The sequence below is a fragment of the Canis lupus genome, chromosome 16, assembly GCF_048164855.1.
Source record: "Canis lupus baileyi chromosome 16, mCanLup2.hap1, whole genome shotgun sequence".
In the NCBI taxonomy this organism is placed as follows: Eukaryota; Metazoa; Chordata; class Mammalia; order Carnivora; family Canidae; genus Canis; species Canis lupus.
This window is the reverse complement of record NC_132853.1, coordinates 49,328,074-49,346,378: the sequence shown is the minus strand read 5'-3', so window position 1 is coordinate 49,346,378 and position 18,305 is coordinate 49,328,074. Positions and strand designations below refer to the sequence as shown.

Genomic DNA, 18,305 nt, shown 5'->3' with positions numbered 1-18,305 from the left:
CACCAACACAGTTGTCAGGTATTTGTATGGTAATTCTATATCTGTGACTCTCCCTTTTTATTTTATTGGTATAACTCTAGTAGTATAATGGTCTTATATATGTGCCTAGTTGATAATACCACATATATATAGATATAGCTTCAAGCAAAAATCTTAATAATTTAACCTCCGTGAGATATATTTATTTTTCTATACTATTCCTTTTTCATGTTAAATTTTAACAATTCCTTTTTGGTATGGTTTATATAGCAAAATGAACTTAAGCATGGGTCCATTTTGTTTCTCCTTTTGTTTATCTGGAGGTCACAGTTCTTTCTAGAATGGTATAATTCTTTCTTTTAATTTCTTTTAATCAAATTATTATTTCTTTTAATCATATCTCAGAATGTTTTTAAGTCCTGATTTTATTGCCAAATTTGGTCTTATATCCTATAGTCTTATATCACTTAACACCTATAAAGATGGAGTATCTGTGACTATGCATGTTGTTTGTGATGATGTTTTCCTAATGTTTCACATTAGTAAGTAAAAAGAATCAGTACTAGACTGGCAACCCCAGAGATAAGCATAGGGCTGGACCAGTCCAGTTGTAAAGTAACTCTGTCTTATATAATAATGTAATAATCTTTCCTTGAATTAAAAAAACTGAGATTCAAAAATAATTAGTCTCAAGTCATATAGACAGTAGGAGGCAAAGCTGAGATTAAAGTTCAGGTCTGTATGACTTCAAAACCCCTGGCCCTAATTATTACAGACAATGCATAGTTCTAAAATAATTCTGTCTCAGGACAGATGACCTAGAACTATTATATGGTATTAAAAATTTAGTCTCTATCAACAAAAGTACAGTAATAAGTCAAGATAAAAATTAGTCCTATTAATTTTAAAATATAGAAGACAGACCAATTTTATTTTTTTATATTTGAAAAGAAATTTTAGTATAGCTGACACACAACGTTACATTAGTTTTAAGTAAACGGTGTGGTGATTCAATACCTGTATACCTTATACTGTGCTCCCTGCAAGTGTAGCAGTCATCTGTTAACATACACTGTCACTGTACACTGCTACACCATACACATACACAATTATCATTGACAGTTATTCCCTGTGCAGTACGTTTCATCCCCATGACTTATTCAGTCCATAACTGGAAACCTGTATCGCTTTCTCCCCTTTTGTCATCCCCCTTCCCTTCCCTCTGGCAACCATCAGTTTGTTCTCTGTATTTATAGGTCTGATTCCACTTTCTGTTTGCAAATAATCCTATTTTAGAATGTACAAAAGACATTTGATAGACATTTCACCAAACAGGATACATTGTATAACTAATAAGCAGAGAAAAAGATCCTCAATATCATCAGTCATTAGTAAAGTGCAAATTAAAACCATAATGAGACACTACCACTCACCTACTAGAATGGCTGTTTTTAAAAAAAGTACCAAGTATTGGCAAAGGTGTGGAAAAACTAGAACTTTCATGTATTACCCTCATGTGTTACTTTTATGTTTATGAAGTAAACAGAAAATTACAATATGACCTAGCAGATCCCAGTCTTTGGAATAGATCCAAGAGAAATGAAAACATGTCTCAGAAAGAAGCATTATTTGTAGTAGCCCAAAACTGGGAACAGTCCAAACGTCTGTCAGTTGACAAATGGAAGTACAAAATGTGGACTGTCTGTACAGTGGAATACTATTTAGGCAATAAAGAGGAAGAAATTATTAATAAATGCTACAGAATGCATTGGACTCCAACATAAGGACTACATACTGTGTGATTCTGTTTCTATGAAATTCCAGCCTGGTACTGGGATGAGAACAGAAATTAACTACAAACAGCATGAAGAATCTTCTAGGGGTTATGGAAACATTCTAAAACTGAATTGCAGTAATGATTGCACTGATCTATAAATTTACTAAAAATCATTGAATTGTGCATTTACAGTGGGTCCATTTTATAGTATGTAAATTACACCTTGCTAAAATTGGTTTAGAAAGATATAAAGTTAATTTTATTCACAATAAGCCTGTGTATACACCTGTGATTCCTTCTTCCTCACATTATTTCCTCCTGGCCTGTGTGGCAGTATGAACAGACATGTCACATAAACAGTTCTTTATACTAAGGCAGCAATTTTTTTTTTCTATATCAAAGAAGCAAAATGGAGAAGGTCTCAGAAAAATCTCTTCAGTTACTTGAGACTCAATATTTTCTCCCTGTTCCACCTGGTAATTATTAGAAATAATGATAGATTAGGGAAACAAATATGTATATTTCAGTGAGGAACTGTGTCCAACTTCATTTATAGAAACTTCACACATATGAGTGCTTAATTCATCTAGGCCAGCTTATCTGGCACATAGACTGCATGCATGGGCTTTGGGCTTTTGAAACTTGTAGTAACCACATACATGAAAATATTACTGCTTTCTCTGATGCTTCAGTTACCTTGATGACCTTAAATTATATAGGGTCTCACTATAGAGGAATGGTTGAATAAAATGGGATGCATATATAAAGTTGAAAAATATACAGACAATAGCCTGTTGTTATTAAAAATAACATATCATTTTCGATACATTTTTCTGTGTATGATCTCTTTTGCCACAAAATTGTCCTTCTTCTAGGATTAAGGACCTATCTTGTTCCTATAGCCTGATACATATTAGTTGCTCAGTAAAAATTTATTGAATGGAATTAGCCAAAAGCCACCAAGTTCAGTGAAAAGCATCAATGAAGCAAAAGTGTACAAAATTTGTAAGTGGGAATAGTTACCTAGAGAATTTTATTTCTGGTATTTTGTGTGAGTTGTCTATTTTTGCTTTTTGTGCCCCCATGATTGTAGACCATTGTGCACCAGAAAAAACTAAAGTAAGATCCTTAGGCCACTGAATCATTCCATCTTTATGTACCACAAATTAACTCATAGTTTCTCTAATCTTTCTACCACTGATTAGGACTTTCATAATTTTTGTTGATAGATCCTATAGTTTTGAAAAATTTTTCAGCATCACTCTTTTAATTATCAGTTTCTCATGTTTAATTTATCAAACATGCATCTCTGCCAAAGCTTCTATTTAAATGAGATAACTATTATTGTCATCCTTGTTATAATTTAGCTATGTTTACAGGAGTTTGATGTTTTAACTAGCTACCAGTTTTAACTAGCTACATATTATTTATAAATTACTTGAGATACTTAAAATAGTGAATCCCATTGCTACTTTCTCAGACCTGTAAAGGTGTACTGAATATGCTCACGGTTTATCTCGAGGAAAGGGGTATATTTCTGGGATATATATCAGGCTAAGACCACATAGATACAGGTACATCTTAGCCAAATCTGATTAGGGACTTAATAATGAAAACTTCTGTTGAACACAACACACAAAAAATATAAAAGGTAAGGGGTTAAATAACAGACATTTTACATGTAGACAAGTCCTCTGGGAAACAGTTTTCATTCTCTGGATTGATTCAGCATACTGACCATAGCAGTTGTGTGAACTCTAAGCTTCTTGCAAGAATTATAAAGCCAGCTGAATCACCACATCTTTATTACACCAAATGAAATATTATTTCAGTCAAATTTTACTGAAAAAAAAGTTTATATTTTATAAATTAATAAGACAATTTTCAGAAATTAGGATACATACATAGCATACATCTGTTTTTAAAGAACACACACAGATACATGCATACATAATACAAATACATTATCACTGAACACATTTAGAAATTATAAAATATTGCTGTAGAATCCGTAATAATCTCATTGGAGAAGGTACAACATTATGTTTGGTGGCAAAAAAAGTAACTATTGGGCTACTCATGACTGAAAGTCTGTATATATAAAATGAATTTTTAAAGTGAGTAGTTTTGACTGTATATTGAAATAACGTAGTATCTTAACAGACTTGAACACTTGGATGGGCTTTAAGAATATCCTATAGTTCCAACATTTTAATCAATAAGACTTCCCTAGTGTAGATTTCTTAGAAAATAGAGCCTGAGACTAAAAGTTATGTGCTAACACTATATGAATGAAGAGGAGTAAGGCAGAAAAGGAGGAGAAGCAAATATAAGGAAAGGAATTACAGAGCTGGCAAAGGTGATTGCCTGATTCTACTGAAAGTCTTCAGAGAGATCATACATTTCTGAATTGTGGAAGGGGGAATTAGAAGGTGATATTACTGCTAGTTCCCTTCTCACATTGGTATGTTAGCCCTAATACGATACTATTTCCCCCACTCTTACAAGTGCTTGAATCCAGTAGCTCTGCTGTATCTCATATGTCTCAGTGGCAACCAGGAAGTCTAGGGTCAGAGGAGAGAGGCTATAGGGCAGTATACAATACAGACAGATGTTGGCTTGTGCCCATCATTATCCCAAAGGGCCAGGAATAGCCATTATAGGCAACCCTTCAGTCTGGAGCAGGATGTTAATAACAGGGGCCCAGCTCCAACCCATGGGAATAGTCCTCACCTTGCTAGAGTCCATGTAGCCAGACAACAGGCAGGTGAGTAATTTAGAGTGGCAAATCCAGTTTAACCCTTGCACTACATAGATTGATCATTAGTATTCTCTTTTGGCATCTAGTCTCACTTGGGAACATAATATTGTGATACTCTCAATTCTTTTATGAGAGGAGAGATCCAAATCCAGTTCTTCAAGAGGATGACTAGTTGCAGTCTCCCAAAAAGACTTAGAAAGGGCTAGTAAATGAAAATTAAGTCCCTGCTGCTCCTGCTGGTTCTAAGGCCATCATGTATGTTCGTCATCTCCTTCCTTCACCCATTTCAGAACAAAGAATATCAAAATAGATTTCAGAGCAAACAGTGATGACCTATCAAGGAAAATCATTTCATAGTGCTAAATGGAACATTTCATCAAGAGGAAATAATGATCCTAAATGTTTATGCGCTGAATAATGAAGCTTCAAAGTGGCAGAAATCTAGCTTCAAAATGGCAGAAACAGGGATCCCTGGGTGGCGCAGCGGTTTGGCGCCTGCCTTTGGCCCAGGGCGCGATCCTGGAGATCCGGGATCGAATCCCACGTCAGGCTCCCGGTGCATGGAGCCTGCTTCTCCCTCTGCCTGTGTCTCTGCCTCTCTCTCTCTCACTGTGTGCCTATCATGAATAAATAAAAAAAATAAAATAAAATAAAATGGCAGAAACAGAGATTTTTAACTCTTATCTCTCAGTGGTTGAAAGAACAAGTAGGAAATCAATTTGCATGTATAAGACCTAAACAGTTCTATCAACCAATTTGACATAATTATTTTTTATAGGACAGTCCACCTAACAATAGCATTGTTCAGATTCTTTTTAGCTATACACAGAAGATTCACCAAGAGACCATATTTTAGTTCATTAAACAAGTCTCAATAAAGATAAATGGACCTAAACCATTACAAACTGTGTTCTCTGACTACACTGTGTTTAAACTAGAAACCAATAATAGAAAAATATTGGGAATTTTCAATAATGCTTAGAAATTAAACACATTTTTAAATAACACAGGTCAAAAAAATCACAATATTTTGTGAAATTTTAAAATATTTTTAATTGAATGATAATGAAAACAAAACATCAGAAATTTTAGAATGTAATAAAGAAGTGCTCAGGAGAAAATTTATAGCATTAGATGCTTATTTTAGAAAAGAAGGAAGTTATTTAATTAGCAAACTAGTTCTACTTAAAGAAGAAAAAGAACTTCAAATCAAAGTAAACAGAATAGGAAATAATGAACAGATATCAATGAAACTGAAAGCTGGTTCTTTGAAAAAAACATTGATAAACCTCTAGTCATATTAACCAGGAAAAAAAGGAGATATAAATTATCAATATCAGGAATGAAAGAGGGGACGTCACTACAGACCCCACAAAGGGTAATGCAATGTCATGAACAACTTTATGCCAATAAATTTGACTGTTTAGATGAAGTGGACAAATCCTGGAAATAACAAATGACCAAGGATCATTTGAGAAGAAAAAGATAACCTAAAGAGCTTTCTAGCTGTTAAAAATGAATTGAATTTGTTGTTTAAAACTTTCCCACAAGGTAAACTTAGTCCAGATGCCTTCACAGGTAAATTCTATCACAGTTTAAGGAAGAAATAATACCATTTTCCCACAAACTGCTCCAGGAGGCTGAAGTTAAAAGAACAATTAATGAGGGAGGCCAATATTACCTTAAGACCAAATCAGACAAAGAAATTATATTAAAAAGTAAGCCACAGACCAGTGTCTCTTATGAACATAGACATAAAAGGCCTAACAAAATTCTAACATTGAATCCAGCAACGTATAAAAAAGATAACAGGGACAATATATAAAAAAGGATGTGTTGAGGCTCCGGGGTGGCTTGTTGATTGAGTGTCAACTCTTGATTTCAGCTCAGGTCATGATCTCAGGGTCCTGGGGTCAAGCCCTGCATTGGGCCCCATGCTTAGCAGGAGTCTGCTTGAGGATTCTCCCTCTCCCTTTGTTCCTTCCCTCCCCTCTGCCCCCTCTCCTCCTTCCCCTCCCCTCTCTCAAATAAATTAATAAATCTTAAAAAAAAAAAAAAAAGGATGTGTCACAAGTTGGTATGAGTGGGGGGGGGGGAGCACTGTCATCTTTGAGAAGTGTAACGGTGACTGCCCCCTCTGACAGAATTGACAGGGAGGTGTTGCCATAAAACCAGACTCCCTTACTAGCAGTGAGGATACAGAGACTAGTTTGTAGCAGTTAATTCTCAGATGCAAGGAAAACTTATTCTGTAAAGAACAACAAAGCTTGAAGGCAACCAGGGTTTCTTCCTTTATAACTCATATTTTCCCCTTGTTACTACCAAGTCCAGAACTCCATTTAAATTTCCAAAGAGAAAACCTCACTAAAAGGAATCATGGAAAGTACCCAATAAACTTAGGTTTCTTCTTTTCACAACAGGTACATTGAAAATGTAAGAAGAGAATATGCACTAACATATTAAAAGCTTTCCTGAGATGACCTCTTTTATTCTTAGAATTATTGCTAAGATTTTTATAATCTTTATTTTAATGTTTTTAATCCTTGCATTTCTATGGCTGATGAAAATTTTTGTTTAGAAGTCCTGTTTATAATTAGTGGTAAGACTAGATAAAATTCTAGAAGCCCTTTCAATTTTTGTTTGATTTCATTAAAGAACATAGAGCTAGAACTGCAGAGGCTACCTGTTCAAGAAGGCCCTGTACTGTCTCCTTATTTGGACAGATTATTTCTCCTATATTAACATCTACTTAGGGACCATTTGTTTTTTCTAATTCTTAATTACATATAAGGGGCCAGGAAATAAATTTAAATGAGGGAAAATATGGGTTAAAAGAGTATAAAGATCTTTTTGAGACTTTGGGAGCTATCCAGCAATCCCTTTTTGATGAAATTCTGAAATTTTTAGCATTGATAGGCCCTAGCTGTAGATCTTTTAGCACTGATGTATGAATGTATTTAGTTTCATTTAAATAGAGTTATTAAAGTAAAAATAGGAGAGATATGAGAGAAAATATATAAGAGATAGTTAAATTTTGCTTTCAGTTATTTAAACTTCATGATAGAGATAAAATGATCATGAATAATTTTTAAAAAAATAATATTGCTACTACTCTTACTAGCTATTTATGATTTTGGATAGTAGTAAACAGCTTAATCTGTAGGTTTTTAGGGTTTTTTTAAACTTGTTTTACTCTGTCTTTCAGCTACCTTGACAAGCTATTCTGAAAACGTAGAACGCACAAAATATGTTGGGGAAAGCAGTAAAGAATTAGGATCTGGAGGAAACCTAAAACCTTGGCAATCTCAAAAATCCAGCATGGATTCCTGTTTGTATCGAGTAGATGAAAACATGACGGCTTCCACCTATAGTCTGAATAAGATCCCAGAGAGGAATTTGGAATCAGTTTTATCACAATCAGTACAGTCTATTCCTCTGTATCTTATGCCACGACCAAATTCAGTAGCAGGTAAGATTTTTTTAAAAATTGACCATTTTACTGGGGTATATACTTAAATGAAAGTAAGTTCTGCTTTAATAGAATTTTCCATTTGTGTTCTTTGACTAAGCTATTCTTTTGTGTTTCGATAATATGTATGTGTATATCTTTCTGAACCTGGGGGATGGCTCATGTTCAAGTGGTTGTTTAGTTCTGTTCCCAAAATGTGTAACAGCATGCATGAAATCAGAAGTAAAATCTATAAAGTATATTGTTGAATTTCTAAAAGTATTTTTTACATCTGAAACCTTTGAAAAGATTTCAGTTTGAGGTTTTTAAAAACACCAGTTTAAAAAAAAATTATTAAATTGAAGTATATTTCAGTAGAAGTTGTATTATCAGAAATCATCATCCATAGTTTGAGGGAGTGACAGGCAGGCAAGAATTCAACTTTCCAGTCCAAGAGCTCAATATTTTCACAATACCCTGGCCGTCTTATCATTGAAGAATCACCAGGTACCAGTTATTACTAAAGAATAACTCAGACACTCCTAGCAGTTTCAGTCATAAAGGAGTATGGAGTCATTATTCTTTAGCAGCTATTCAGAACTGATGTCAAAGGATATTTTTTATACAGCTAAGTTGCTACTTAATAATTCAGACCAGGAGCTTTTGCAGAATAGTTTGGCATTCTGGCATTTTCAGAATGCCATACCATCTAGACTTTGTCTCTACTACAAAATCATAGTTATGTTTGTCTTTCTTACTTGTCTGATGAATGCCTATAAAGTTTGTCCTACACCAGGTAATAAAATACTTTTTGTAGTTAGAAGCTCTTATTTCCCAAGTGTAATGATTTATGTTATGCAGATGATAGTGTGATGCTTCTTGCCTTTTTGTACCTTTTCTAAAACATTACTCTTTGTTCCATCCTCTGGGAGGCCATCAGCATCAGTCATCACATGGAGTAATATAATTATGGCTCATCTGGAAGATGGATAACTATAGGCAATTTTAATACTAAGTTTTCAAGATTATTCACTTTTATATAGTGCCGGGAACTTTTCTTTCTTAGATTCTTTGGAATATATTGATCCCCACTGATGTCATATTAGAATCCTAGAATGCTATAACTTAGAAAGTACTAAACAAATACAGTCTTTCCAGAAGAGAAGCATTTAAATCCTTGCCTGCATAAAATTTGGGAAATACAGCCACCAGCCACCAGCCTTAATGGTACATCCCAGTGTACTTCTTAACTAAGCTGCAGTGATTTCTAAGAGAATTTTTTACTCTGTTATTTGAGAATGGCACTGAGCACCTAGTAGGAGTCAGAAGAATAAGCTTCTCTTGTCCTCTTTTTTTAGTTTACTGGAGAGATTATAAAATAGAGAGATTATAAAATACTTTGCTCTCCTTGAGCATAAATATCTGTAGATTCATTATTCTACCCTCTGCAGATACTAAACTTATTGTGTACAAAGGCTTGTCCAGGGATCCCTGGGTGGCGCAGCGGTTTAGCGCCTGCCTTTGGCCCAGGGCGCGATCCTGGAGACCCGGGATTGAATCCCACGTCAGGCTCCCGGTGCATGGAGCCTGCTTCTCCCTCTGCCTGTGTCTCTGCCTCTCTCTCTCTCTCTGTGACTATCATAAATAAATTTAAAAAAAAAAATTTAAAAAAAAGGCTTGTCCAGGACTAATTAGCCAAATATTATCCTTCCCTTACTTTCTCTGAAGTTTTCTAACACTATTGCCTTCTAGAAATTAGCACAAGGCACCTGTCAGAAGTATCACTGAGTTACATTTAAAAGAAATTGACTTCATAGCTCTATTGCAGAGACTAGAACCCAGCTTTCTATACCAGATATTTTAATCACCAGGTAAAAAATACCATTTGAAATGTTTTTTTTAAAAAAACTTTACAAAGGACGTAACATTTTAGCAGGTAAAGAGTACCTCCTTTCTTTTGTGTGGATTGTAAGATTTTTGTTTATTTAGAATCTTATTTTGTAAGAGCTGATATTCTAGTTACTTAATAAAATCTTTTAAATCATGGTCAGTTTTCAGGGAATTGTAATCCAATCTGTGAATTTGGGGGTCTTCTATCTTTGTGGTGTATTTTTGCTAACTGCCATTTAACAACTCTACCACTCATAGGCATCAGTATATTTGTGGCTACACTTAGACTTCAGTAACTTTTTGGGTATTCTTTGGGACACTAACTCCAGCAAGTAGTAAGATAGGAATTATATGGAGAATTACAGGATGGAATTCTAATTGACATCCATTGTTGTTTTTGTAGAATAGTCAGCTACAATGTGATAACTGCTATAACACAGTAATTTACAAAGTACCATAGGAACACAGAGGATGGAAGCATCTGAGTGCAAAGGGGAGAGGACAGGGCACCTGGGTAGCTCAGTTAAGTGTCTGCATTCCCCACAGGTCATGATCAAACTCCACATCAGGCTCCCTGCTCAGTGGGGAGTCTACTTCTCCCTCTCCCTTTGCCTCTCCCCACAGCTCACACTCTCTTTCTTTCTTAAATAAATAAGTAAATAAATAATCTCATAAAAAGGTGGGGGAGAGGGTAGAGAGGAATAGAAGATATCACAGAAAAGGATGAGTGAGAAGTCACAAGAAAGACAGAAAAAAGAGGAAGGCACAAAGAAGTTAAAGAACTTGGCACATTATTGGCATTTCACCATGACCAGAACCTGGGTATAGTGAAGGAATAGTGAAAAGTGATGCCAAAGGTGATACCAAGGAGCTTAAGTGCTCTGATGTTAAGTATTGAGGGTTTTTTGTTGCTAGTCAGTATAAGCAGGTGCTGTATTATCAAATTTGCAGTTTAGAAAAATGGCTATTATATACCCATCCATTTAGGAGAAGGAGGAGGGCCTGGAGTTAGAGATAATAGTTTGTCAACAGCTTGTGGTAATGTGCAGAATTATAGGGGGTGAATTGCCAGGTATTTTGTAGAGTTGAGAAAATGGCTTGGGAGATTTTCTTCTTTTTTGCCTTAAAAAATAACATATATTAGTGTTTTTTGTAAGTTAGAAATACAAGAAGAAAACAAAACAAAAATGAGCCACAGGGATGCCCAGGTGGCTCAGTGGTTGAGCACCTGCCTTAGGCCCAGGGCATGATCCCAGAGTACCCGGATTGAGTCCCGTATCAGGCTCCCTGCATGAAGCCTGCTTCTTCCTCTGCCTGTGTCTATGCCCCCCGCCCCTCTCTGTGTATCTCTCATGAATAAATAAATAAAATCTTAAAAAAAAGAAAGAGCCATAGTTTCCTTGCCTAGAGGTTACTGCTGACATATTCTAGGAATTAAAGATTCATATATGTTACATAGTATGTATATATGTAAAATATCCAAATTCAAACAAAAGTACAGAAGAAAAAGGAAAAAACACTCCCTTCTCTGCCTAGTTTCCCTCTCCAAAGGTTATTACTTAAGAATCTTTAAAATATGTATCATACATATAATATCCATATTACATATGTAATACATAATATATACCTATATAGTTATAATATATGTAAGAGACATGTGAGGTCAAAAAATCAGGATTTATAGAAAGGAAATGAAAGTATATATTCTTACAAAGATGTATAGCTTTATTTGTTAATAGCTCAAAACTGTGAACATCCCAAATGACAATTAGCTGCTGAGAGGATAAACAAATTAGAGCATATCCTTACAATGGGTACTACCTAGCAGTAAAAAGAAATAACTATTGATACTGCAGCAACACATACAAATCTCGGAACGGTTCCATTGAGTGAAAGAAGTCAGATTAAAAGTATATACTATATGATTCCATGTATATAAATTCCTAGAAACACAAACTAGTTTATAGGCACAGTGCATATGCCACTATCACCCCCTTTTGTATTGCCCTGTGGTAACTGGGCCTCAGAAGAGTGCCACCAGTGTTGATACTCTGGCTTTTGCTATTCTTCTGAGTAATGAAATCTCATTCATCTTAGATGTCTCATGTCTTCTTCCACCATCCAGGCGTGTTAGAAGTAGAATAAAATATTGGACCTTCCCACTCTGTGGCAGTGAGATACCACTATACCCATACCCACAAAATTAAACGGAATGGCAAGTGTTAGTGAGGATGTGATGCAATTAAAGTTGTTAGACATTGTTAATGGGAGTATAATAATAAACTGGTACTAGCACTTTGTAAAGTGCTTGGCAAGATCTATTAAAGGTGTATAAAACTATATATGCATGTTACCTAAAACCTGTCAATTCCACTCCTGCATAGAATGGCCATCAAAAATACATCATTCTGGGGTGCCTGCCTGGCTCAGTTGGTAGAGCACATGACTCTTGGCCTCAGGTCATGAGTTCAGGCCCTGTGTTGAGCATGGAGTCTACTGAAAAATAGAAGTCCTTATATTCACCAAAAACTAATAAAAATAAATATAAATAAATATAGGAGTGTTCATATCCATTTTATTCATAATAACCCAAAAGCTGAAAATCATCCAAATTGTCCATCAACAGTAGACTGGCTTAATAAATTGTATACAACAGTGAAAAAGAATGTACTACTGCTATAGACAACATCATGGGGAGGGCATACTATATGGAATATGTATATTTCTATAAAGTATAAAAAATCATACAAAAACTATGTAATTTCTAAGGTGATAGTACTAAAAGTAATGTTACCTTTGGTGGAAATATCAAGGAAGCCTTCTGTATCTTGATTGAACAGTGGTTGCATGGGTGTGTATATTTATAAACATTTATTGAGCTATACACTTAAGATTTATATACATAAGGTATATAAATCATACCTCAATTTAAAAAAATGTATGAAGTATTTAGGCTTCTGTCTTTCTAGAAGAATTTCCCCTTTAGTTTAGAAATAGTGGTTCTTGGTGATAACTAGATCTTTGAGAAATACCTATTTTTAGTGTTGATTAAAAATAACCTAGGAGGCACCTGGGTGGCTTAGTCTATTAAGTGTCAGTCAGACTCTTGATTTCGGCTCAGGTAATGATCTCAGGGTTGTGAAATCAAACCCTACATTGGGCTCTGCACTGGATGTGGAGCCTACTTAGGATTCTTTCTCCTCCCCTCCTCCCTCAAGAGAGAGAAAAGAGAAAGGAGAGGAGAGGAGAGGAGAGGAGAGGAGAGGAGAGGAGAGGAGAGGAGAGGAGAGGAGAGGAGAGGAGAAAGCCAGTAATGTCAGCAAACGGACAATTAAAATGTTCCATTTATTGAGAACATAAACCTAGGATCAATACCCAAACTGGCCAGAAATGATTCTAATTAGTTCATTGTTAGCCTAGGTAAAGTCCTGAAGCAGCAGTCTCTGTGTGACTTTATCCTTTTTTAAAAAAACAATTATTTTGAATTATATTTTACATATCATAAAATTCACCCCTTTTTATATAATCCACCCAATTTAGTAATTTATAACATATTTACTAAGTTATACAGTCTTTGCCATAAATCACTTTTGGAACATTTCATCATCCCAATAAGATCATGTCATGATGACATGGTCCTCATGTCTATTTAATACTAATTTCATTCCCACTCCCAGCCCCAGGCAACCACTGATCTATTTTCTATCTCTGTAGACTTTTTCTGGACATTTCATATAAATGGAGTCATACAATCCGTGGTGTCTTGTGTCTGGCTTCTTTCACTTAGCATAATGTTTCTGAGATTCATTTATGACATAGTATGTATCAGAAATTTGTTCTTTTCTTTTTTTTTTAAGGATTTTATTTATTTATTCATGAGAGACACACAGAGGCAGAGGGAGCAGGAGAAGCAGGCTCCCTTGGGGAGCCCAATGTAAGACTCAATCTCAGGACCCTGGGATCATGCCCTGAGCCATTGGCTGACACTCAACCACTGAGCCACCCAGGTGTCCCCGTTTGTTCTTTTTTATTGCAAATAGTATTCCTTTGTATGACTGTACCACATTTTATCCATTCACCAGTTGATGGACATTTAGATTTTTCCCAATTTTTGGCTGTTTTGAATAGTGCTACTATATTCATGTGCAAGTCTTTGAGTAGTTATATGGTTTCATTTCTCTTGAATAGATACCTAAGAGTAGAAATGCTGCATCATAGGGTAAATTTATGTTTAATTTTTTAAGAAATTGCCAACCTGTTTTCTAAAGTAGCTGCACGATTTTACATTCCCACCCATAACGTATGTGTGGATTCCTGTTTATCCACATTCTTCCAACCATTTGTTATGGTCTTTTCTCTTATTATACTTCCTCAGGCGGGTGTGAAATACTATTTTGTTATAGTTTTAATTTGCATTTTCTTAATGACTGATGGTGTTGAGTTTATTTTGTGTGTGTATTACCTATTCATGTATCTTCTTTGGTAAAATATCTTTTCAAACCTTTTGCACATTTTTTTTGTTGGATTGTTTGTCTTAGTGAGTTGTAAGCATTTGTTGTGTATTCTGGATACAATGCTTTATCAAACGATGGGTTTGCAAAATATTTTCTTCCAGTCTAATGCTTATCTTTTCATTTTCTTATTGATGTATTTTGATCACATCAATTTATCAAATTTTTCTTTTCTTGGATCATGCTTTGGTGTCATTTTTTTCTCTATCTTTTTAATAGAAAGTACACTTTATATAAAATATTACAAAACAATGATTTTTCTTTGTTATTGGAGTTTATTTGTTTTAAATTCAAGTATTAGAAAATATTTTTCTGTCCTCACTTACATGCTTTCTACAGTCTTCTTTTCCCTCTTCAGTCCCTCCCTCATGTTAAAAAAAGTAAAAGGGATAACAGCCTATGTTGTTATGCTGTTGATTATTTTTCCACTTATCACAGTGGTCATACCACAATAGGCCTTTTCTGGCTAGCATAGATTTTCAGAATCTTAAGTAGTACTGATCATGCTTGTTCCAAAAAAGGTAAAAAGTAAATGTACCATAAGAAGCCAGATAGATCACAGGATTCTGGGGTGGCTCAGTCAGTTAAATGTCTGGCTCCAGTTATGATCCCAGGGTCTTGGGATGGACCCTAGTGTCTGACTCCCTGCTCAGCAGGGAGTTTGCTTCTCCTTCTCTCTCCGCACCTTCCCCTGCTCGTGTTCTCTCTCTCTCTTTTTGCTCAAATAAATAAAATCTTAAAAAAAAAAAAAGAAGCCTGATCTGTCCTAGAGTGTAGGATTTTAGACTGTCAGAGTAGTACAAATTGTATTAAAGTATGAACATAGAGGATCCCTGGGTGGCTCAGTGGTTTAGCACCTGCCTTTGGCCCAGGACGTGATCCTGGAGTCCTGGGATCGAGTCCTCCATCGGGCTCCCTGCATGGAGCCTGCTTCTCCCTCTGCTTGTGTCTCTGCCTCTCTGTCTCTCTGTGTCTCTCATCAATAAATAAATAAAATATATTTTTTTTAAAGTATGAATATACTCATCAGAGAATTATTTCTTCTCCTTGTTGAATGTAATATAAACAGATCTAGTGTTGCCTACAGGGTAAGTCATAGGTCAGGGAATAGTTTGTACTGGATTGTTTTCTGTATCTGGAAACCATGGTTTCAGTATCCTCACAAAGAAGCAGGAAAGTGAACTATAAACCAGAGGACTCAGTTATCTTCAAAATTTAATAGATTATAGATTGAAAATGTTTCCAGAATGTAGAGAAATAAAATTACTTTTGCAGGGTATTATCCTGCTAACTATATAATGTGTAAATATTTGGTAAGACCACAACCTCTCGTAGTTTAAATGATTAAGTATCTACATCGTTTTTTAAAACAAATTTTCTTAGCTCTGGAGGATCCTTTCTAGTAGATTCTAGATAGACCTCTCTAGATAGACCACTCTAGATAGAGCTCTAGATGTACTTATATTTTCCTTTGCTTTCTAATGGGCACATATAAGTGGTATGGGGAAGTGTGGGAAGATCAAATACTCGAATCTCCTTGGTGAACAGGAGTAACTGAGGATTTCAAACACAAGATAGCTTAAAATAGAGGGGGGAGAAAAACCAGTGTATTTATTTATTCTTATTAAATTATTCTAAGCATATAAATAGCTGAGGGAAGAAATAATGTGAATGCCAGTTATAAAAGACCTTGTTCAAATCCGGCTCTTAAATTTCTCTTTTTAAAATTTTATCTCAGTAAGAATAATATAGTTATTTTAGAGATGAAATAATGTTGAATAATGAGGTGAAAATACCATTTGCATCACTTCAAAAATTCTGGGGGAATAATTGTTTAAATGGTCTTGCCATGTTACAGACTTTTCCCACTTGTGGAAGAGAATCACCCATTTTGGCTTGATTTCGGTATCTTTACGGGGCTACAGGACCAGGAAATTGTCAAGAAATTATTTATTTATTTATTTATTTATTTATTTATTTATATTTATTTATGATAGTCACAGAGAGAGAGAGAGAGAGGCAGAGACACAGGCAGAGGGAGAAGCAGGCTCCATGCACCGGGAGCCTGATGTGGGATTCGATCCCGGGTCTCCAGTATCGCGCCCTGGGCCAAAGGCAGGCGCCAAACCACTGCGCCACCCAGGGATCCCAAGAAATTATTTAAATTAATTTGCTGCATTGAACTCTAAAGAATAAAACTGCTTATGTTATTCCATAAGACCCATGATTTAAAAAAATCACTTTTATAACACTTTACTTAGAAGAAGTGGGGTCAGTACATATGCATATGTTTATGATGATTTTATTAAAACTTTTTTCTGAGTTGTGAATTCACCTGCAACATAAATGGAAAAAATATATCTAATGAAAATTTTAAAACAACCATATACTCTTTATTACCTATTAAAATAGAAGATTATTATAAGTATAAATATGTTGATCCATTAGATTGATCCAAAAGCTGTATACTTTTAGAAACAAAGATTCAAACAAGTGAAGTCTTTATACTTAGATGTACCATTTAAAAGCTCCTCCTAGGGCAGCCTGGGTGGCTCAGCGGTTTGGCGCCTGCTTTCAGCCCAGGGTGTGATCCTGGAGACCTGGGATTGAGTCCCACATCAGGCTTCCTGTGTGGAGCCTGCTTCTCCCTCTGCCTGTGTCTCTGCCTCTCTCTCTCTCTCTCTCTCTCTCTCTCTCTATGTCTTTCATGAATAAATAAATAAAATCTTTAAAAAAAATAAAATAAAAGCTCCACCTATATCACATATGAAGGTAGTGCTATTTACTGAAAGTAAACACTTTTAACTCAAATGATAAAGTGATTAAAGCTGATTTTGGGCAGTCTCTACCATCAGGGCTTGAGTTTTTCCTAGAGTAGCTCAGTTTTCTGAGTCTAAAGTTAGATGTATATATACTTTTAAATTAAAATTCTAAGATATGAAAAAATACTACTGTGTTTTATTGTTTTCAAAATGTAAATCACTACTGTGTGGGTTTTGGGGTTTTTTGCGTGTTTTTTTTTTTTAAGCCTGTTGTGTTGGAAGAAATGAGAGAACATTGTGGACTTGCAGTTGCATGGCAGAAATTATTGTAGAGTAGGATGTCTATGGTCATCCTTGATGTCTTAAAATGAGATTGGCTGGGCAGCCCTGGTGGCTCAGCGGTTTAGTGCCGCCTTCAGCCCAGGGCGTGATCCTGGAGACCCGGGATCGAGTCCCACGTCAAGCTCCCTGCATGGAGCCGGTGTCTCTGCCTGTGTCTCTGTCTCTCTGTCTCTCTCTCTCTCATGAATGAATAAATAAATTTAAAAAAAAATTAAATGAGATTGGCTGGGTATTGAAAGGATGTGGAAGCAGGAAATACTCACTTGCAACAGCTGTCCTCAATGCTTTGTGTGAAAATGAGGAGTCTATCAAGAAAACATAAAAGCAGTGGTAGTCAGTTAAAATATAAACTCTTACCATCTATTTGTTAAAGTTTGGAGCTGCTCATTTTCCTAAGAAAAGGATCTTAAGAATCAGGTAAATGGAAAATTGGAATCATGAGGGATTTAGATGAATCCAATCAGAAGCTATAATCAGGATTTTATAAAGAATAAAATACGGGCTTTTCAGCAGTCAGAATGTTGGCTTTATGAATCAAGGGTGTAAGGACAGCAGAGTGGCTTCTTGCCCAGGCTATAGCAACATAACATCATTCCAAACTCCCTTCTCAGCTCAGCTAGAATGACAACTGTGCTACCAAAATTTCTTTGCACTAGTGACAAATGATATAAGAAGAAACGATTCAAACTGGTTTCATACTCAATATAGAGTTGCCTCTGGAATGTTTTGTCCCAAAGGTTGTCTGCTGGATTTTTTTCTGCCTGCTTATTTGTTATTTTAACTTCAAAAAAGTATGTCAGTTAAATGTTATATATAAATGAATCAACTGTTTCAA

The 18,305-nt window shown here is 35.4% G+C and overlaps 1 protein-coding gene across 14 annotated transcripts in view; it reads left to right on the top strand.

The window, feature by feature from the left end:
• TANC2 (tetratricopeptide repeat, ankyrin repeat and coiled-coil containing 2) overlaps positions 1-18,305 on the top strand; it is a 369,328-nt gene that overhangs the window by 230,441 nt on the left and 120,582 nt on the right. For all 14 annotated transcript variants that reach the window (XM_072781222.1, XM_072781217.1, XM_072781218.1 and 11 more), the window contains one exon: positions 7,723-7,986. In XM_072781222.1, the coding sequence (XP_072637323.1) occupies positions 7,723-7,986 (264 nt within the window). The remainder of the gene's footprint in view (positions 1-7,722; positions 7,987-18,305) is intronic.